Source organism: Vigna angularis, chromosome 11, assembly GCF_016808095.1.
Source record: "Vigna angularis cultivar LongXiaoDou No.4 chromosome 11, ASM1680809v1, whole genome shotgun sequence".
Classification (NCBI taxonomy): Eukaryota; Viridiplantae; Streptophyta; class Magnoliopsida; order Fabales; family Fabaceae; genus Vigna; species Vigna angularis.
The window spans coordinates 23,429,868-23,453,027 of NC_068980.1; the positions used below are offsets into that span (position 1 = coordinate 23,429,868).

The window sequence follows — 23,160 nt, forward strand, 5'->3', positions numbered from 1 at the left end:
CAAATATGAGATTTCAGACCAAATCACTCCAAATCTCAGCTTCTTAGTGGGTGACCGAAAATGTGAATATCCTACAAATCCACTTGAATAATCTTCGCATATCCACCCAAATGAACATATTCCATCTTGCAAATCCGTACTTTTCTTTTTTTTTTAGTAAATAGTTAATTCATCTCAACTGAACATAGTGTTAATGAGAGAGTGATAAAAACTTTTTATCTAATCATATAATTAGATCAAATTTCAACAAACCTTATATTACCATATGTGTTTTTATAAGATAATATGAAACATAGAAAATACAGAAGGTTAGTATCATATCTCATTAGTCTAATAACCATCACTTATACACATAATTTTTTTCCTAACAGTGCATTACAATAAAATATATAGTTTTCAACATTATATAATACAACAAGTAAAAACATATGAATATTTATACGTGCTATATTTTTATAGAAGATATTCTTTTGTCTTACCTCTTAAAAGATCTTACTAGAAACATATATGAAGAATTAATGATGTCAAATATAACCTAATGAATTATTGTTATGTTTAACAACAAAATAATATAAGAAAAATCTCAAATAATAAAATATTACAAATAATTCAATAAGAATTGAGGTTAGGGAAAGGCAAAAATGATAAAGTAAGAAGTTAGGAAAATAATTGTACAAATCTAATAAAAAGTGTTGGCAAAAGGAAAAACAAAATTTATAAAGTTAAATAACTTTATAATAAATAACTTTATTATATATTAATGTGATTATAAATAACTCTATATACGTTTAAATATAATAATAAATTTTTTATTATATATATTATTATCATAAAAGAGAATGTACTACCACCAATTATTATATATAAAAATCAATCCATTTTGAATCATATAAGTCTAATATATTTTAGAACATCAACACACATGATTGAACAAAAAGAAGTTGGTTGCAGAGAATTGGTCACGTTGTCCCTTCTGTATTTATCTGTAAGGAAGGAGCTAGATTGGTCACGTTTTCTAGTTTGACTAAATGCAGAAATAAATATAAATCAATAAAAGAATAATTATAAAACTATTTCGGCATAAACGAAAACGGAAAGGACGGTGGGTGCAACTGGTAGAGAGAGAAAAGAAGTCTTTTTCTGCATAAAGGAGTTCAACAACTTGAAGTACAAGTTGGTTCACGCTATGGTGTGAAACCAACGTTACTGTGACATTCAGAGGAGAAAAATACAAGTGGTTTCATCTCATTTTGCTCTCAAACCTCTGTTTTCGAATGCAAATTTTGGTGTTTACTGTGATCCCTTCTTGGCCCGTAGCTGCATCTTTTGAGCTGAGAGCAATGGGTAAGATAAAGTTTTGTTTTCTATTAGCTTTTTTTCTCGTCATTGGGTGTCTAGATTCAGTTTCATATCCTGTCTGTATTATGCTGCTTTTCAGATTCTCTTTGTTTGTTGTTTTTTTTTTTCTAGTTGTTTTTTTTTGTGCCTCATTGTGAAGCTCAAGTATTGTAGGCAGAACCCTAGATTGGTTAACTTGGGTTTGGGGATTGAGATGGAGTTGAAGGGTTCTGACTGTGTTCCGTTGTTGTCTAGTTATGTTTTTGTTTATTAGTGTTTCATTTTCTGTTCTGATTGGTGATGGTGATGGGCTCTGGCTTAGCTGCTACATGCAACTGTGTTTGAATACTAGATGCTTTACACTCTGAATGCAATCGTTTTGCCAGTTTTTATGCTTACAAGATGACCAAAAGCTTAGGGGAATTCAGTACCTAAACATTTTATACTAGTTGACAGAAGAGCTTATATAAGATGTCAATGTCAGTGTCATCTTTGCAGTATATTTGAGAACTTACTGAGACATTTGCGAGCTTGCCTGGTCTCTTTAATTTGTAGTCATTGAAGTCATGCTCCAGTGACATAACAGCTTTCAGGCATGGAAATGCAGTTAAAGTTGTCCACTAAATTCATTCTCTTTTTATTGCCCTAAATTCATCATTAGTACCAAAGTTAGTTATTGCATCCGAATTTGTTAATGTTAATTTAGCAAAAGGTACGCCAATGTGCTGATCCTTTTTTATGGTTATTCTATTTTTTTGCTTAGCATATATTGTATGCAGGCAGGTCATGTATTTGTTTCCATATATTGTGACATCTTATTTCATGTTAATTAATTTCTGGAACTTGTCTTGATTCAATTTTGTTTTCAGGGAGTTTGCTTTATATTTAATTTGCGATTTGGGAGAAAAAGTACAACAGTTCTTGACAGTTTTCAAGATTGCAGATGCTTCAAATATTTATACGGTGTTTAAAACAGCCCAGTTACTAAAATTGTAGTGCCTCAATTTTCAACAATTTTGTAATGCATTTTTCTAGTATAAAGAGGAAAAAAATGGCGTGACTGAACAATTAAGATTTGATAATACGTACAGTAACATGGAATCTAGAGTTGATGAATGGCACCAGTCTCGATCACAGCCAGTGGTGCAGGACCATTTGGATGGCACACATACCCATAGAAGACTAGTTGACTTTAATACATCAGAAGTTAAACCTGTACTTAATTACTCTATACAGACAGGTGAAGAATTTGCTCTTGAGTTTATGAGAGATAAGGTGAATATGAGTAAGCCTGTATTATCAAATGTTAGTGATTCGAATTATACCCCAGGTTATATGGAACTAAAAGGCATTTTAGGTATCAACCATGCAGGATCTGAAAGTGGATCTGATATCTCTATGTTCTCAATGGCTGAGAAATATCCAAAAGAATTTGATACAACGAGTACATCTTTACCTGGAGACAGAATCAACTATGGGTCTATTCAATCAATGCCAAGAACTTCATTGAATCAGGATAATAGACAATTTGTGCCTGGGTATGGCTCTTTTGGAGCTTATGATAGATCAATGATCATTAAGTTTCTTTGCAGCTTTGGCGGTAAAATATTGCCACGACCATGCGATGGAAATCTAAGGTATGTTGGAGGCCAAACACGTATTCTTCGACTAAGAAAGGACATATCTTGGCTGGAGCTCATGCAGACAGCATTTCAAATCTATAGTCAGGTTTATGCAATCAAGTATCAGCTTCCTGGGGAAGATCTTGATGCTTTGGTATCTGTGTCATCTGATGAGGATTTGCAGAATATGATGGAGGAATGTAATCATCTACAAGATAGGGAAGGATCACAAAAACCTAGGATGTTTTTGTTCTCAATGAGTGATTTGGAGGATGCTCAATTTGGTCTCAGCAGTATGGGTGATGATTCTGAGATTCAGTTTGTTGTTGCCGTTAATGGCATGGACTTGGGATCAAGAAAAAACACTACAATGATTGGTGTCAGCGTTTCTGCAAATGACATAAATGAATTGAACAGGCAAAGTATTGACAGGGAGACTAATAATAGAGTTGGTATAGAATGTATTGTACAAGGAAATCCTCCCCCAACTAACAATTTTGACTCATCATTGGCTTCTCAATTTTCACCATCAGTGCTACCAACTTCCTCAAATTCATATGAAAAGTATCCACTGTTTTATAGTGATCAAATGATGTGCCATGGCAAACTTAGTGATCAATACTTTATTAATGAAGGCCTTGATCTTTGTCATAAACCTGTTATTGGAGAGACCCCGATGATTATGCCTCCCCATATGCTTGTCAATCAACAAGGGATTTTAAATGAAGGCCTTCCTCCTCGAGGAATACAAGTACAAAATTCAGAAATACCAACAACATTGGCAAACAAGATGGTTACTAGTTCAATTCCACAAGTAAGTGACCCTGGGAAAGTTTTGGCATCAGAATTACCATCACCCGCTCCTGCTCAACTGCTTAATGGTTACATGAAAAATAATTTTCCTGAAGCATCTGTTGTAGTTACTGTGTCAGAGGGGTTTCCATTGCATCCACCAAGCGTGAACAAGGGCCAAGATTATGAAGAGACTTCTTCCACAAGCAGTGCATTTGGTCCTACTTATGTTGATTCCCACTCCAATGCTTCTGACTTGAGTTCCCTTCATCCTCCTCCTCTTCCTAAGAGAGTTTACTATTCAGAGAGAATTCCACGCGAACAAGTAGAGTTGCTGAACCGGTCCTCAAAATCTGATGATACACACAGCTCTCAGTTTCATGTTCCAGATTTACTCTCTGATATCAACCCACCACATTCAGTTACAGAATCTGTTGACAAGTTGCATGATGGAAATCTGTCTGATCTAAATGAGGAATTAAGCATCATAGGAAATCCGTTGCATGCAAATGTATTTGCAGTTGAAAATGGGATTGTCAATAATCAAATCTACAAACAGCCGCCTGATGCAAACACTCAGATAAAATCAAAGCTAACTGAGCATGTGAATCCTGAGCTGAGGCAGGTATTATTGGACAATGAAGGACACACAGATGTGTTAAATAAAGATAATGTTGTTGAGTTGGAAATGAAAATTAATGGTAACAATAGCTATAACAAACCCCTGATTGATGAGACAAAAGCCAGTAAACCTGACTTGCAGAATTTGCACCAGGTTTCTTCTGGTAAGATTCTTAATGATCCTGCATCCACTCTTCCAGAGGTTGACTGGGGTGATACCTCTGTGAAAGAGTCTAATGACAATGTTAATGTGCAAGCCTTACCTGTATCTCTAAATGGGAATATTGATGATGATTCTGAAGAATTTCCTTCTGATGTCATTATGAACCAAGCACATGGTGACATCCTTATTGATATTAATGATCGGTTTCCCCGTGAATTTTTCACTGATATATTCTCTAAAGCAGTACTTGAAGAAGACCCCTCTAGTTTCCATCAATTAACTTCAAATGGAGTGGGCTTAAGCGTAAACATGGAAAATTGTGATCCTAAACGATGGTCGTATTTTCAAAAATTGGCTCAAGCAGGCACTGATAATGTGTCTCTTATTGACCAAGATCATCTTGGGTTTGCACCTGCAATAGGAAAAGTGGTTGGAGATGATAGAGCTCAACATGTTACACCTTTAACAACTGATGAAGTTTCTCTGAACCATGCAGAGTCCCACCTCGATTTTGTTGAAGAAAATTTGCTTGGAAGAACTGGAGGAGAAAGAAAGTCTAACTATGATCATTCCCAAGTGAATGATATTGAAAGCATGCAATTTGATGCCATGATGGAAAACATAAGAGCTCAAGAGTCAGAATGCGAGGTATGATTTTAACTATTTTTGGTTTTGAAGTATTTATAAATGTGTATATGCTTACAAAAGTTCTTATTACTTAGGTTGGGATGTTTGAAAAAAGGAATAACAATCTACATCCTCCTGATCCTTCTTTGGAAGAGATTGATACGAGTTCTTTGCAGGTAAGATGCTTATTCATGAGTGCATTCTTGTGTTTGCAATTGTGGGTACGGGAATTAAAGAGATTTTGCTGAAGAAAGTTCATCACTGGTTATCCGACATCTGTAGTTTATAAAATAGATGCTAATTAGAATAATATTGAGAATGCAAATTTTCCTGGTGTGGTTCTTAATTATTCATTTAATTATCAAGAGTTGATTAGGTTGTGGTTGAAAATTTTAGTTTGCACTTTGCAGTAGATTAGGAGGCTTGTATTTTATTGATAAACATGACCTGATCATGTTAATCCACTCACATCCTCGTATTTTCATTTAAATTCTCAGTGTCACAGAAATTGCAATAATAACAAAATCCCCCAATGTTTCTTTCTACTTCCAATCTCCTATATTTAGAAAAATGGCATTTAAATTCCTTACAGCTTGTATAAAATACTAATGTACGTTGGTACCACAAGGTTCCTCACTAGGTGATGGTATGGGAAGAAGATTGTTTATGCGTCGCCTACCCTTGCATATGTCATGAGGTTGATTTTATATTCAAACCCTTGACTAACCAGTCACCAATGATCATTGCCTTTCAGTTTCTCATTGCATCAGTAGTCGTTGATTCCTTCTTATTTTGGATGTTCAGAAATTTCCTGCTCAAAGCGTGTGAAAACAATGATTATTGCTGATTGTTGCTGATACATTTCAGGAAGTTTTATATGTTAGCCTTACTGCATTTTTATTCTATATCATTAGAGTATCTTGCTATTAATACTAGGATTGTTTATGTAGAAACAATCCCATAATCACAGGGATTTGTTGTCCAGTTGTATAAGTTTTTCCTATTAAAATTATCAGTAGGCTCCTGTGTACATGAAGCTGATGCATCTCATAAAATAAAATATCACGGATTATTCCTATACTTGAGAAAGGAGAAATCAGTTAAGATAGTTAAATATAAATAGGGGAAGAAGGATAGGAGTATAAGAGAGGGGATACTCATTTTGTAGATTGAGCATTAGCTCCTTGTGAAAGGAGAAACCCTTCACTTCACAAAAGGTTTCTCTTTTCACAGAGAACTAATTGTCAATCTACAAAATGAATATCACCCTCTCCTATCCTGCTTCCCTTATATATCTAAGTAATTTCTCAAATAACTAATTAACTCATTAATATTCTAACTATCTTAACTGATTTCTCCTTCTCCTTATATCCTAACACAATGTGTGGAGACTAAGACATTTCTTTATGTGGATTGCTGTTGCTTGATGTTTGTGTTACAACATTCTCAAGTGGAATTCACTCTAAGATTTCTTTATATTTTGTGTTGATGATGCAATACAGTGTAAATATGTCTTTTGAACTTAATGACCATAGATAGTTAGGCCTTCTTTGTCTTTCTTTAGTTGTTAAGTGCTACTTGATTGTGCTCACTACTGAGGCTTCAAAAATATTTACAGTATGTTAATAATTTTAGTGGTCCTTCTTCGATGAAAAGGGGTGTGCTTTACTGGACCAAAAATTTGATGAAAAATAGGGTTGTACCTAGAGTAAATAATCAAATTATTTGTCTAGTGTCAACTACTGCTCGTACTGTTTTCCCTGTACTTCCTAATAGTTCATTCCAGCAGACTTTACCTTATGAAATTACTTCAAAAGAAAGCTTACAACACTTTACTTGGGGAGCTAATTTAAATTGTTCTTGTAACCACTGATATTGATAGCTTCTATTCAACAAGTTTTTGGTAGAATGTTTCTTTGACATGATCTATATCATGTAGACTATCAGTGCATTTTATGGAAAAGTCAATAACGTTCTTGGTTTTGGTATGTGTCTTGGACATTTTTTTCTTCCCTCATTTGCCCTTGTGAAGTGCAATGGAATTCCTTATAAAAGTAGGGGTGGGCAAAATGTACTATACTGTACTGCCCTATAAAATTTTTTAGTTAACTACAAACCAGTTCAAAAAAACTACACTGAACTAAAAAATAGTACAGAGTAATTGAACTGAACTATTTTTTAGTTCAGATTAACTAAATTGAACTAAAAAACTGTCCTTGAAATCATCATGAATCAGCAATCTGCAAAAACCACTCGTTGCTGTCAATAACATACTCCAGTGGATGCGGCTCTCCTCTTAAAAATGTTCGAGCATATAATTCACCTAGTTATATATTTCATCATAACATTAAAAAATAAAGAAAAAATTGTACATTATATTAGAAGCAGATTCCATGTGGTTTTACCCGAGCTCTTATCTTCAAGTTTTATGATGCATTCTTCTCCCTTGCTAAGGACGTTCAATATCCCTTTCCATTTGTTGACATCCAATTCATCAGCTCTGAAATGAATTTCACTAAATAAAAATCCAGTAATCACACACTTCAGAATAGGAAAAAAAGTCACCAAATTTCCAAAATCAGAAAACCAATTTCTCCATAAAGAACATTAACAAAGCTAATAAAAGACCCAAAATAATTAAAAGCATAGCAGAAGTGATAACACAGATCTAACACCAAAGACAATATCGTGTCAACCAACTTTTTGATAGTGTTCACTAAAGATTACATCTATAGCCCCTTCTATACATATAAATGTTTATGTCAAGAAAAATAAATGTGGCATCATTCAATGAGACAGCAGCTATGAATACTCATAACCAAACAACATGCAATATGCTAATAAAATAAATAAACCACAACACATAAAACCACAAGATATATAAACCACAAGCTATTGTATGTTCTTCACAAGCAAGCATTTATATTAGAATGTGGAATTTATAAACCATAACCAAATACGAAATCAAAATCGATACCTTCTTGATTTGTGTCTTGACCTTTTTTGTGCTTTCCCCTATGTAGTTCAGGACTATGGGTTTCAGTAGATCCAAGTCTTCCTTTTTTTGACTTATTTATCTTCTTTCCATCAACAAAGGTAAAGATTCAAATCAACAGATCAAATATAAATCAGCATGTATCACATTCAAATGAACAAAGGTAGATGTTGGCTCCAGCCCTTCCTTTTGACCCTGACTAGAGAAGGTATTCTCCCTCACCATAACTTTCTGGGTTTCCTTCAAAAATCACACGGCCTATCATCAACCCTAACTAAGTCATCACTGGAAGAATATGAACTGAATATAATAAAGGATAATGAAAATGCCAAAAGGAGCTTCAAAAGGATAATGATAATTCACCTGAAGGATAATGGTTGGAGATTCAAAAGGAGCTTCATGAGGATCACAAGAAATCCCCTCACTTTCTGAGGGACTGTCATCCAGTGATGATGATGGTGACACATCCAGATCAATTTCACTGTATATTACATCATTTTTGCGTGTTGATAAATTATCTGGATCCATTTTGATTTGAACCATGAACCTCTCGTTTCTCTGATGATAACTAAATCTTTCTTCTCAAGTTAGTGTTGGGTATGCCAATTTAATGTTTTATATGGTCAAAATCTTTCTTCCAACCCATCCTTACTATCTTATTAGTGTTTTCTTTAATCTTTGTCCCAATTAATTACACATCATCATTTACACGATTACATCTGATTATGAACATTAGCAACATTATTACCGCGTTTGGAATAAAATCTAAGGCCAGCAAATACAAACCAAAGCATACAATCACTTAATGATTTCCCAAATCCACACAAATTTCTCCTAAACTCTATCCTGCTTCAATCAAAATAAACTAATTATCCAATGTCACCCCTGAAAGCCTGTCTAAACAGGGAGTTAACATTAAAAACAAAGTTAACCAATGTACCCAATGGACATAATGCAAAAAAGATCATATAACACCCTTCCAAAGCAACAATCTTTCATTAGTTTCCATCAAATTCCTCATAAAAATTCTAAGCTTTGATCAACATACAACACTAACATACATAATTTTGAAAGAAACCTAAAATTAACAAAGAAAAAGACACAACACAGCAAAAGTCATTGACCTCTCTCTTTATTAATCAATCTAGAACTTTATAGGGTAGAGAATCTACTCTTATCCAAAAGGGCAAATAAAATCAAATTTTCTTAAACAATTAAAACTCCCACAAAATCCAAAAGAAAATCAATTGTTACTCCAGTGGATTCACCCTAATGTGCATCGCTGTCCAATTTTATTTATCCTTTTTAAAGGGAAAGGAAAAACAACTGTACTTTTGGGTTGCAGAGTGATATGCCTTTACTTCTCGCTAAGAGAGAAATGTTATGTAGAGCCTTCGACAGTTTGACGACGGCAGAATGCGGCAAAGCCTTCAACGGCGATGAGCCTTCGGCGACGAGCCTTCAACGACGAGCCTTCAACGACGAGCCTTCAACGGCAACGAGCCTTCAACGGCAACGAGCCTTCAACGGCGACGAGCTTGCGAACCTTCCACGGGAGCCTTCAACCATAGAAATACTGAGAAAAGAATGTAATGAGGCAGGAGAAATTTTTGATCGCAAACCTAAACCATAGTACAGTTAACTGTATTAAAAATAAAATAAGTTCAGTATATTTAAACTGAATTGTTAAACAGTTAACTAGGTTTTAATAAAAATAGTTTAAGTTTTTTTTTAAGTATAAAAGAGTACAGATAACTATAGTTTATAGTTTTTAAGTAAACTGCGCCCAGCCCTAAAGTGCATGCTTCTAAACCAACTAGCTGATTTTTATGCCTTCACAAATATTCATGGGCTTCAGATTCATTGACTTGCTTTTTTCTTTTAGGGTTTAGGGTTGCTTGATCACTGGCCTTGAAATCTTTAATTCATTTTTTCCTTTATTTTAATGCAAATTGTAGGTCATAATGAATGATGATCTTGAAGAGCTGAAGGAACTGGGTTCAGGTACCTTTGGCACCGTGTATCATGGAAAATGGCGAGGAACAGATGTTGCCATCAAAAGAATAAAAAAAATCTGCTTCACTGGTCGATCATCTGAGCAAGAGAGACTGGTAAGTTAAAATTTAATTTATGTTTGATGGCATGCACTATGTGTTAGGTTTCTGGAAAAGAAACCTATCCAACTCACTCACAGATACTAACAAACAAGAACTCAGATGGAAAGAATAGTGTTTCTGTATTGCCAAATCAACAAATGTACAAGTATAGTGATCTATACGGGAGCCTAATCCCCCTCCACAGGCCAAATTCCTGTCTTTAACAAAAGAACATTAACTGCCCGAAACAGAAATGCAAGAGCTCTATTTATAGCAGCTCATTCCCGCCTCCTCGTAACTGTTATCACAGTTAGGCTTCTAACCAACCTTCCCCCCTACCTTTCTAACTTTCTCTACTCTTCCTCCTCCTCTCATAAACCTTCCAGCCTCTATCACTATGACTTTCCAGTTTAGCTATGTCCTAACTTTATTCTTTTTTTCCTTCTCCCTACATTTACATGAAAGGCCTTCTCACTAACAGACGTTACTTTTTCAGACTGTAGAATTCTGGCGGGAAGCTGATATTCTTTCCAAGCTTCATCATCCAAATGTGGTGGCATTTTATGGTGTAGTGGAGGATGGACCCGGAGGAACAATGGCTACTGTTACAGAGTACATGGTGGATGGTTCTCTTAGGCATGTGTTACTTCGCAAGGATAGGTAACACACCTAGAAAAACATTTTGGTTATTTAGTTTTATTAACCAATTTTGCCTAAAATGTTGTTTTTTATTTCTGATCATTGTATTAAGAAAATAATCAGTATGGTGCTATTATATCAGTTCAAGGCTTACTATTGCTTCTTATTTTAAGAGAAAGTCATGCCATAAAACAATAAAAGTCCCTTTTCTATACGAAATGGATGATAATTCATGTATTTTACTAAAGGATTTGAATTTTGTTGCAGGTATCTTGATTTTCGTAAGAGACTGATAATTGCGATGGACGCAGCTTTTGGAATGGAATATTTACACTCAAAAAATATTGTACACTTTGACCTAAAATGTGACAATTTGCTGGTGAACTTGAAAGATCCTATGCGGCCTATTTGCAAGGTAACTAACCTGTGAGACTTTTACTTCGGTTTTCTGTGAACATGAAATGTTATGCATTAATTAGAGGTTAAGAAGGCTAAGAAATTTTCTTTTCTAGGTTGGGGATTTTGGATTATCAAAAATTAAAAGAAATACCTTGGTTTCTGGTGGTGTGAGGGGGACTCTTCCTTGGATGGCGCCAGAGCTTCTGAATGGTAGCAGCAACAAGGTCTCAGAAAAGGTGGAATTTTTATCTGTTTGAATGAAATGCATCTTCTATGGTCACATTTATCTAAGGATCTGAGTTGTATTGGTCTCTCTTGTAGATTTTAAAATAGTGGCAAAAGTCTGTTTATTAGTTCACTGTATCTAGGATCACGTTCTTCCTCTCATGTTTCAGCGCTAGTTATTGCTTGAGTGCTATAGTGGGTGTCTATGAGACAATGCGGCCTTTAGCAGCACTAGAGCGAGGGGTTTCAGATAAAAGATATCTTTTTGCCCTCAAAATAGCATCACTTTGGGGTGTATTTTAGGGGCAAAGTTGAAGTTTCTCGGTCACTTTCTATAACGTAAAAAAAAATTGAAGTGTAAATACTGTTCCAAATTTTTTATTAGATTTTAATTTTCGAGCATTTATATATGTTGCATAAATTATTTAATTTGACTGAAAAATATCTGGATATAGGCCATCTTGCTGTGCTGCTATCCAATATTGATAACTTTGCATTGGAATATAAATTTAAGTAAAATATTTGACTTTGAACATTTTAAACATACAATTTTTTCTGTTTATATTGTACTTTTGGAATCTTTTTGTAAGGGAATAGGAGATCTACAATGCTTTTATACCACCTCTATTTCTGTGTACATTCACATTTGTTTTTATCAGCAAAACTTGTCGTTTGGAGTTATTGATTGCTGAAATTGAATTTTTATTTGTAGGTTGATGTTTTCTCCTTTGGCATAGTATTATGGGAGATTCTAACCGGTGAGGAGCCATATGCCAATATGCACTATGGTGCAATCATAGGTATGATCTTTTTCTTATGTTTTTCATTTCTGTGCAGTTTCATTTTTGCTGTATCCTCCTGAAATTGGCTTTTTCTTCTAATTGAAGTTAAAATATTAGGAAAGCTTCTTCTGTTGTTTCTTAAAACTGAGCAAACCAGCTTTTGTGACATTAGTGATCAAAGTTGAGAATTAAGGTTGGAGAACTGGGGAGGGTTGGGCTTTCAAAAGAACTACCACTTTCAAATGAAAATGTGTAAATATCAGTTATAGAAGTTGAAAAGGAGGAGAAATCCCAGGGGTTTACACCTAGGACTCTAGGCATCATACTAAAATGTGTCAGACAACTACGTGTAGTTAGTTATTTATCATACAGCTACAAATGCTTTCTTCTTAAACAGGTGGGATTGTGAATAACACATTAAGACCAACAATACCAAATCATTGTGATTCTGAATGGAGAACACTGATGGAGCAGTGTTGGGCACCCAATCCTGCGGCTAGGCCCTCCTTCACAGAAATAGCTCGTCGATTGCGCATAATGTCTGCAGCTGCTAAATCATCGGGCCAAAAAGCATCTAGATGATGCTCATGCTGATACCAATGTTGTCATTGATGATTTTTCTTGGATACTGCTGAATTTATTCATTGAATGGTACTCCAAAGTTGTATTTCATTACCAGGGGAAATGCTATCTGGTATACTAATATTTTTTCGATGATTCAATGGTTGTCTGATTAAATTTTTGTTGTACATTCGACCACCTTAGTACAAATTCAAACTTGTCATTTAGCCCCTTAATTTTATTCTTTGTCTTTTTATTTTCAATTCTTAATTTTAGAAATTAGGAACTCTTAGAAAGTAGATTTAGATTTACTTTAATTTTGCAAAATTTGCTTATATTTATGAACTTTGTATCTATTTATTCTTATAATTTAGTAAATCACTGTTAAAAGATGCATTAAGTTATACCGCTACAACTATTGATAAGTTTGTACACAACCACTGTTTTGCATCAATGTAAAGAACCAACTGGTAAAAGGATGGAGAAACCTAATTATATCTCCTTATTGTTATGTGTTCCGATCTTAAATATGTTGAAAAAACATCGATAGATCAGAAAATTGAATATGACGTATTGTTTATTTTATAGTTCAAAATTATTGTTACAGTTTTATTTTGTTTTCAAAAGACATCTTGAAGAGTTAGAAGTTGAAAAATATATTTAAATTTTCTTTAATTTTTTATTTTTAATTAATATGAAATTATTGAATGTATAAGAATTTTTTGCACCATTAAATACTCTTCGCGAGGTTAATTTAATGTGATATAAATTGGTTTCATGTTTATGAGCAACTTTGGTTTGATTAAAACGTATATATCAATATCCAGGCACAGGAAAAGCGAATTGTATGATCTTGGTTGGATTAATCAGACCAATAAGGATTCACATTTTAAGTTACTTTAAAGATATGACTTCACCTATTATTCTAACTTAAGAATTTCATATCCTTATTTCTAGGAAAGACAAAATAAAGAAAATGCATTTTTTTTAAATAAAGAAGGAAAGACATTTGATTCGTCATTTTCTAAAAGAAAAATAAGAGACTTTAATATTTCAACAAGTTCCGTCTAAAGAACAGAATACCAAAAGCTTTTAAGAACATACACTAGTGTGTAATACAGAAGTTTGAAATTTTGTCCAAAATAAATTATATATTCATATTTAGAAATATTTAGTAAAAATTATAAGTTATTTCTCTTTTGTCATCTACAGGTTTTTATTATATGCTTTTGTGACGGTTCACCTTCATCAATTCTAATGTTTTCCGGCAAGTTGTTCGTAAAACTTTTTTTTAATTATCTTTTTCAGTATATATAATAATATGATAGTAATAATAATATGATAATAATAAGGTAAGTTTCTCTCCATGGAAAGCCAACACGTGGCTAACTTTTAACGAACTATTGCAGTAAGAATAATAAAAAAATAGTGGAAGTTTTTGGACATAACTGTTTCTTCACTCTTTTGACTGTTTTTCTGACACAAAAACTTAATTTATTCCAAAATTGAGGAGAAATAGAGAGACAGAGAGAAGAGATAGTGTGTGCTGTCATTTTGTTCGGAAAGGATCATTGAAGTAGAAGTAGATTCAGCCTGTTTTGAACCCAAAAGAAGAAAAGGTAGATCAAAAGATGGGGTAGACAAAGCTGGATTCTTTTTGGTTTCTTTCCAATATATACCTTTTCATTTGATTTCAGTTTCCCCCCAGATACCTGCCATGGCACTTCCTCTGAAACCTTCTTGAGCCATACATGTATCAAGCTCAAAACAAACATCAGTCAGGTATTTTGTTGATTCTGTTCCATCCTATTCCGATTCAGCCGTGATTTTGTTATGATTACTCATGTCTTCTGCTGTTGATTGAGTCAAACTTGATTTGTGTTCTTATGATCCTGCATGCTGTGTTTTGACTGGGAAAGGTTAAATCAAGAGTCAAGTTTGATAATTTGCGGATTATATGATCATGGGAGAGTTGAGAAGAAGTGATCTAATATATAGGTCGATTTTTAGATGACCTAAATATCTTTATAACATCTTTCCATTTGATTTGCTAAAAAAAGACGGGTAATATATTTTCCCCCATTTTTTAGTGCTTGTTGGGTTTTGACTCTCTACATCCTGTTATTAGTATTAGAAAACTAAGTATAATTTTTACTACAACAACTTTTATAATTCTCTTTCTTCTTTTTCATGTAGTTAGTGTAAGTAATGAAGAGTAATTAAGGAATGGAGTAGGGAGTGAAAGAAATTTATAGTAGGTAAAGAACTTACCTTTACCAAATACCGGACTTCGCTATATCATTACTAACAAATGGACACAATGAAGGAACAACCTTAGACTTATAATCCTAAACTTTCAGATTGTAGAGAGATATTTTGTGAGCGTTCTTCAAACAACTATAACAGGTCAAGACAATTTTTTTTTTCTCTTGTATGCAGGTAAATAAATTAATTTTATTTACGATAAGGTGAATATTTTGACAATTCTAATATGTTGGTGATAGATTTTCTAATTGATTTTATTGGGTGTGATTTGTCCCATCATGTACTTGTTTCTGTATCTTGCTATATCTTACACGCTGAGCAGTTTCTAAGTTTCATCATGCACACAGGGTGACATATTCTGAAGGTAGTTAAGATTGCGGAAGCTTCTCCATGTGTTGATTATGGTGACAAACTTGAGCATGGTAAATCTTCTTTCTGACCTATTGCTACGGGTCAAGAGTTCAAACTTTTGAAGATTTGCAGTCCTGTTTCTGAGATTTGGAAATTGAATTTACAGTATTTGGTGCATTATTTCTACACGATGTTAAGTGTCTTCCCAGGACTATGGCATTACAGTAAATCCATGCATTTAACTTCACAAATGAGGCTTTGACAAGACTGCCAAGGATGCAGAAACATCAATACAATTCCATGGAATCTAGAACTGAGGAATTCCATTCTGCACCGCAATTGGTCCCTCAAGACCATCGTGATGGCATGCATATCAATGCACGGCCTCCAGCATATAATCTGTCAGAAAATAAACCTGTGCTTAACTATTCCATACAGACAGGTGAGGAATTTGCTCTGGAGTTTATGAGAGATAGGGTGAATCTCAGGAAGCCTCCATTTCCAAATGTTGTGGGTGATCCCAACTATTCAACAGGCTATATGGAATTGAAAGGCATTTTGGGACATTCAGGATCTGAGAGTGGATCTGATATATCTGTGCTCACGAAGACTGAGAAGGGTCCTAAAGAGTTTGACAGAAGGAACTCTTCTCAACACCAGGACAGAAGTAATTATGGTTCAGCTCGATCAATTCCTAGAACTTCATCCAATCAAGAAAGTTACCGAGTCCTTCATGGTACTGCCCCTTCCAGTGCATCTGAAATTTCATCCATGAAGATGAAGGTTCTATGCAGCTTTGGGGGAAGAATATTGCCAAGGCCTAGTGATGGAAAGCTTAGATATGTTGGGGGTGAAACGCGTATTATAAGTATAAGAAGGGACATACGTTTGCCGGAGCTTATGCAGAAAACATCATTAATTTATAGTGAACCTCATGTGATAAAGTATCAGCTCCCTGGAGAAGATCTTGATGCTTTAGTTTCGGTATCTTCTGATGAGGATCTGCGGAATATGATGGAGGAATGTCATGATTTACAAGGTGAACGAGGATCAACCAAGCTTAGGATGTTTCTGTTCTCTATAAATGATTTGGATGATACTCAGTTTGCCATAGGTAGCATTGACGGTGATTCTGAAATCCAGTATGTAGTTGCTGTTAATGGCATGAGCATGGGTTCAAGAAACAACTCAATTCTTCATGCCGCAGGTGGCTCTACCAATAACTTGCATGAATTGAGTGAACAAAATAATGAGAGGGAGACCAACAGAGTTTTGATGGACTCATTTGGTGTTAGTGGCTCATCTTTGACTGACAATGTTAAATCATCATTGACTATTCAATCTTCACAACAAATGCTTCCAATCTCCTCTAGTGCTTTCGAAACCCATCCATTGTTTTATGATGAACCGGTTATTCACCAAAGGGAAGGTAGTCAATATCCACTACAGCACGGTCTTGGTCCTTCTAACAACTCCGCTCGCAATCTTGGAGAGATTCCTGTTTCTGTGCCTATTCAAAGTCTTGTTAACCAAGGGATCATGAATGATGGACAAACATCCAGTGAGTTGCAGGTACAAGTTTCAGCTATGCCAGACATGTTGGTAAAAAGAAAGGGTGATAATTTCATTCATACAGGCAACGATCCAGGAAAAGTTTTCCCCTTGGAAGCACCATATCCTATTGCTTCGCTGCCATTTGAGGGAAATTTGCATGCTAATTTACCAGAGGCACAAGTTACTGCTGCTCTATCAGAAGGGCTTCATCCTGCAGTACCATCAAAGAACAAGGGTAAGCACCAGCAGTCTGAAGATGCCTATTCATTAATCGGGAGTATGAATCGCACACAGACTCCTAAGTCTGGTGAAGATGATTTCTATACTACACCCACTGATGCATTCAGCCGTGCTCAGGTTGATGCTGAGTCCAATGTGATTGATTTCGGTAGCCTTGAACCACCTCCACTTCCCAACAGAGTCTATTATTCAGAGAGAATTCCAAGGGAGCAGGAAGATTTGCTGAATCGATCTACTAAGTCAGATGATGCGTATGGTTCTCACTTACTCATGTCCGATTTGCTTTCTGACTTCAGCCAGAAGAATTCAGAAACAGAATCCAGTGACATATTGCACGGTGGGAATATGTCAAATCAGAACATTATGTCCAGATCGACACCAAAGCCTTTGCAAGCAGATGGCAATACCATTGATGATGGATTTGCCCCACCGCCAACATACAAACAGTGGCCGGATGCAACAAATAAGTTGAATTCAAAGTTATCGCTGCATGTGAATTCTGAGTTGAAGCAAGTGTTAGTAGATAATAAGGTTACTGGAATTGAGGACCAGGTCCTTCATTCTGAAAATGATGCCAATCGTTCCAAAGACAACCATAACATCCTCTTAGTTGATGGACCCAAAGGTACTGGACATCTGGCATTTCATCAGGTTCTTCCAGTTGAACATAATTTGAATGTAGTATCTAAACCTCCAGACCTCAATTTGGTTGAAGTTTCTACCAGGGAATTGGATAACGGTACTAAGGTCCAAGCTGTGTCTTTTCCTTCAACTGGAAACACAGGCCAAGATGTTTCTCAAAATTTCCCCCCAGAAGTTAAACCAAGACCTACTGCTCAGGGAGACATTCTTATTGATATTGAGGACAGGTTTCCCCGTGATATCCTTCATGATATGTTCTCCAAAGCAATACTTTCCGAAGATTCATCAAGTATTGGTCCGTTACCAGCAGATAGAGCAGGTTTGAGCTTACACATGGACAATCATGAGCCTAAACGTTGGTCATATTTTCAGAACTTGGCCCAAGAGGGGTTTGATAATGTTTCTCTAATTGATCAGGACTATCTTGATTTTTCGTCTGCAGTGAGTAAAGTTCCAGATGGGGATAGTAAATCTCAGCAGTCTGCTGCTCTACTGGCAGATGGTGCTTTGGCAGGACACAAGGAATCTCACCTAAATTTCGCTGGTGACGAAAATCAGAAAAATGTACCTGTAACAACTAAAATAGAATCAACTCCCCTTCAACAAAAATATGAGCCTTCCCAGATAAAGGGCAATGAAAATAAGAACATGGACGCCATAATGGAAAACATAAGACCACAGGAATCTGAATACCTGGAGGTATGATATTAATAGTTTTTTATATTTAGAGCCTGCACAGATTTGCTCTTTTTTGGTGACAATCTTGCTTGTAATGGATTGAATTTAGGATGACCTGAATGAAGCAAGGAATGTGGATTTGGCAGGGAGTTTTGACATCAGTACTGTGCAGGTATTATGCTTGGATGTTTTATTTGGTTTGCGTTGATGTCTTTTACCTGCCTGCCTTTTCTGCAAAGAATATAATTTTAGTCTACCTATCTATTGCCCACTTCAGAAGTTATGATCCAAAACTTATAATATTAACTGATGAAATTTTATTGGTGAAAATATGTTCTGGCTGGACATTTATTATACCTTGCATAATTACTTTGATGCTACATCTTAGTTTATTCTTGAAAAGTACCATGTCACTCTTCGCCAACCTTGTTGTTAATTGACTCATTAATCCACGACTATTTCATAACCTGTTTTTCCCTGTAGCATGCATTCTCTACTGAGATGATGGCAATATCCTGTATAAATTTGTTTCTGTAATATTGACCAGAAGAGCATCTGTACTTGATGATGGCTTCGTTGCTTTATGTATTGAAATTATAGAATGAGTTCATAAGATTTACTGACATTCAGTTTAATAGATATATTTATAATGTTAATGGTAGTTCATAAAGAATGATGATCTTGAGGAGCTGCGAGAGCTGGGTTCTGGTACCTTTGGGACTGTGTACCATGGAAAGTGGAGGGGATCGGATGTTGCTATTAAAAGAATAAAGAAAAGCTGCTTCGCTGGTAGATCTTCAGAACAAGAGAGACTGGTAATCTCTAAATTTAAGGGGTTCGGATTAGAAGTTTATTTCAGGAGATTTATTTCATTTAGTTAGCATTATCTTTGAATACCCATATATTGTTTTGTTTTTGATTCAAGGAAAATAATTCCACAGTTATTGCCTTTAGCCTACACGTTTTCTAACACACTCTTATATTAAAGAGGCTTATTTGATGGTATTCATTTACACTCACAGACCATAGAGTTCTGGCGTGAAGCTGATATACTTTCCAAGCTTCACCATCCAAATGTTGTGGCATTTTATGGTGTAGTCCAGGATGGACCAGGAGCAACATTAGCCACTGTCACTGAGTACATGGTGGATGGATCTCTCAGGAATGTTTTACTTCGTAAGGATAGGTAATGTATCCATTATCCTTGTGAAAGCATTCTTTCATATCAAAATTTCACATGATTTAATTCTGCAAAAGATCTCTCTCTCTCTCTTTACAAACATTGAATATATTGTGCCTTATCAAAATTGGTGAATATTTATAGAGAGATAATTTCCACACAACAAGGTCATATGAAAGTTTAACACGAGAGGATTCATTACCCTCATCTTAATTTATTGAATGTCTACGAATTGGCAAATATTTTTTAATGAAAGTTCTGACATTTTGCTAGTTACTATAATCCTTAGGTCTCACTGACTGCTTTATTAAGAAAAATGGTCAGATTTTTGCATGGTCTTGTTGTTATTCCAGATATCTTGACCGCCGTAAGAGGTTGATAATAGCCATGGATGCAGCTTTTGGAATGGAATATTTACACTCAAAAAATATTGTGCATTTTGACTTGAAATGTGACAATTTGCTTGTGAACTTGAAGGATCCTTTACGGCCAATATGCAAGGTATGTAGTAAAGTTGGGGAGTAGCCATTCTATTATAAATTTTTCTTCACTGTGACAAAGCTAAGAAACTTGCTTTTCACAAGGTTGGCGATTTTGGCCTATCAAAAATTAAGCGAAACACCCTTGTTTCTGGTGGTGTTCGTGGAACTCTACCTTGGATGGCACCAGAGCTGCTAAACGGTAGCAGCAACAAGGTCTCAGAAAAGGTAAATTTTCAAATAATTAGTGGAAATTTAGAATCAATGTTAAAAAAAACATTTTCCTTTCTATTTTCCTCCCAAACCATATTGAAATTGTCCCCAACAAGGCTGTAGTTCAATTGGCACCTCCCTATGAAGACTTTTTCATCTTGTTCCAATTTGTCTCACAAATTTAACATTGCAAAGAAGAAATAAATCACACTATTGAGTGGATTATGTTGTCCTTAATTGTCTCTTCTGTCTCTATTGTTTGAGAAACACTGATTATTAATGCTATTACCTCTATCTTTAGGTTGATGTGTTCTCTTTCGGCATAGTCTTATGGGAGATTCTTACTGGTGAAGAGCCATATGCTAATATGCACTATGGTGCAATTATTGGTGCGGTTCTTTTCTCCTCTTTGGAACTTTATTTACTGTTGTATAGACTCTAATAGTGTTTCACCTTTATCAGGCACTAGTTTGCATCAATATAGTACTTCCATTGAATTGATAGTTCTATTAAAATCTCACAACAACCAGGCTACGCTGTGAAAATTTAACTACTATAAAACAGATCAAATGTGCAAAACCTGAACAGCAACTAATATAGCTAAACCAAAGTAAGGAAATGTTTGGAACCATCAAGACTTTTAGGAGAGAAAAATATGACAAAATGTCACCACCAAAGTTAAAATTAGCTTATACATAAGCTAATTAGTAGAAGCTCTCAAGTATTAGAACTGACATGCAAATCATTAAAGAAATCAGAACTGACAAATATCCTAAAGAAAAGGTTCTGACTTCCTTGAACACTACATGCAGGAGGTATTGTGAATAACACATTGAGACCTACAATTCCCAGTTATTGTGATCTTGAGTGGAAAACACTGATGGAACAGTGTTGGGCACCCAATCCTGCAGTTAGGCCATCCTTCACAGAAATTGCTCGCCGTCTGCGTGTGATGTCTGCAGCTGCTATTCAGAACAAGGGACAGGTCCACAAGGCTTCTAAATGAAAATGAACATATTCCATCTGATTGCCATATATAGTTCCAAAATAGCTATACATATATTATTGACATGTAAGGGCCAACAATAATTGTTTGTATTGTAGTTTTCTGGTCCTGCTCATTTTGCTGTTGATTGTTGTGAATATCAGAACTTGTAAATGTGTTTGAAAACCACATAAACAGGTTGTGCAAATTAAAATTTGGGCTTAATGCTATTTCCACAGTGCATTTTGGACTGCTTAGTCCCTCCTACTTTCTCAGGAAATTCTTCCTCCACTTCCATGAATATTAAATTTTCCATTTTGTCCTTTCCAAATAGTGTCATCCAAAAGTTAAAAATACTTTTGAATTACATTATCCGGAAAAGTTTCTTAATTGCAGAATTTAGAAAACTCTTGGATTGCCTGAAAAGTTTTTGAATTGTATAATCTGAAAGTTATTTTTTAATTTACGGAATGAATTTTCACTTCTAGATTACAGAATTTATAAGTATTTTTTTCCTTAAAAAGAACTTTTGCATATCCGAAAACTAAAAATGACTTTCGAAAATTTGGGAGAATTAAGAAGAAAATAACTCCTGAATTACTCATTTTTAACTTCTTGTAAATTCGAAAAAGAATTTGTCACTTTCTCAGCATATAGCTAGTTAATGGATATGTTTGGATATATATTTCTAAAAATACTTGTAGAGAAGAGGAAAAACTTCTAAACCAGAATGTTACCATAAAGTTTTTTCATGTTATCAAAAAATAGAAAAGAGGGAATAATCAAACGATACATTGAGTTATTCACCTTTTTATTATTTAAAAAATATATAAAAGTAATTAAATCCTTCTTTTTTTATTCCACTTAACCATGAGAGTTAAATGATATATCATATTATAGTTTTATTTTCTTCTTATGTTTATATATTTTTTAAATTTTCATTTATTTCCAAATAAATAATCAACGTTATAAAAAGTATAATTTAGTTAAGAGAGAATTTAGAAAATAAGTGAAATTTGAGGTGATGAATATAGTCGGAGGTTGGTTGACTATAAAAAACCAAGATAAATTTTTGTTGTGATGTGATATTAATTTTTATGAAAGATGTTTTATTTCTTGTTATTTTTTGCATGCTAAATTTAATTTTCAAAATATTACTTCTTCGTTAATGAGCCTTGAACTCCTATAAAAAATGAAAGAAAATGTTTAAGAAAAATAAACATGTATAAGAGAAAAGTTTATTCATCGTTTTTTTTTTACTTTGTTTAGTTTTGTTTTAAATAAAAATCTAAAATTTATGTTTGGGTTTTTTTTTAGGTTTCTTAATGACGCTTCCTCTTTATCAGGTTGTCACCTTTTAGAGAAATGAAGGATCATGCAAGAATCTAATCCAAATAAGTGTATTTACGGTGTGGCTAAGAGACTCTTGAAAATAGAAAAGAAAATGAGAGTGTGGATTACTATGCACACTTGGAGGTGAGAGAATGCACTTTTTGATTATTTTTCAATGATTGAAGAATATTCTTTTATATGCACACTTGGAGGTGAGAGAATGCACTTTTTGATTATTTTTCAATGATTGAAGAATATTCTTTTATATACTGTAAGAATCAGTATTTTAGGAAGGGTGGGGACATGGATGCATGATTAGAAGGCAATTATTGGAATGCATGATTGGAGGGGAATTATTGGGGGAAGGGAGAAAAGGAGAGG

The 23,160-nt window shown here is 34.6% G+C and overlaps 2 protein-coding genes across 8 annotated transcripts; both read left to right on the forward strand.

Annotated features, from left to right (window-relative positions):
* The first annotated feature begins 1,072 nt into the window (after positions 1-1,072).
* Positions 1,073-13,092, forward strand: LOC108333993 (uncharacterized). Of its 4 annotated transcripts, none has more exons than XM_052870425.1 (9): positions 1,074-1,344; positions 2,208-5,184; positions 5,259-5,339; positions 10,117-10,269; positions 10,751-10,914; positions 11,161-11,308; positions 11,406-11,528; positions 12,230-12,317; positions 12,697-13,092. In XM_052870425.1, exons 2-9 carry the CDS (start codon positions 2,434-2,436, stop codon positions 12,879-12,881), a joined length of 3,693 nt encoding a protein of 1,230 aa, XP_052726385.1. In that variant the 5' UTR covers positions 1,074-1,344; positions 2,208-2,433; the 3' UTR covers positions 12,882-13,092. The 4 variants fall into 4 exon arrangements, with proteins under 4 accessions (XP_052726386.1, XP_052726385.1, XP_052726388.1 ...); XM_052870428.1 differs by having other exon boundaries at positions 1,075-1,344; positions 2,931-5,184; XM_052870427.1 differs by lacking the exon at positions 1,074-1,344 and having other exon boundaries at positions 2,475-2,613; positions 2,696-5,184.
* A 1,245-nt stretch (positions 13,093-14,337) lies between these two features.
* On the forward strand, positions 14,338-21,704 carry LOC108333936 (uncharacterized). 4 transcript variants are annotated; one of them, XM_052870463.1, is made up of 10 exons: positions 14,338-14,479; positions 14,569-14,642; positions 15,473-18,611; positions 18,700-18,762; positions 19,253-19,405; positions 19,613-19,776; positions 20,124-20,271; positions 20,355-20,477; positions 20,764-20,851; positions 21,275-21,704. In XM_052870463.1, exons 3-10 carry the CDS (start codon positions 15,753-15,755, stop codon positions 21,466-21,468), a joined length of 3,792 nt encoding a protein of 1,263 aa, XP_052726423.1. In that variant the 5' UTR covers positions 14,338-14,479; positions 14,569-14,642; positions 15,473-15,752; the 3' UTR covers positions 21,469-21,704. The 4 variants fall into 4 exon arrangements, with proteins under 4 accessions (XP_052726423.1, XP_017424949.1, XP_017424948.1 ...); XM_017569460.2 differs by having other exon boundaries at positions 14,340-14,642; positions 15,473-18,231; positions 18,355-18,611; XM_017569459.2 differs by having other exon boundaries at positions 14,340-14,642; positions 15,473-15,547; positions 15,643-18,611.
* Positions 21,705-23,160: the final 1,456 nt, after the last annotated feature.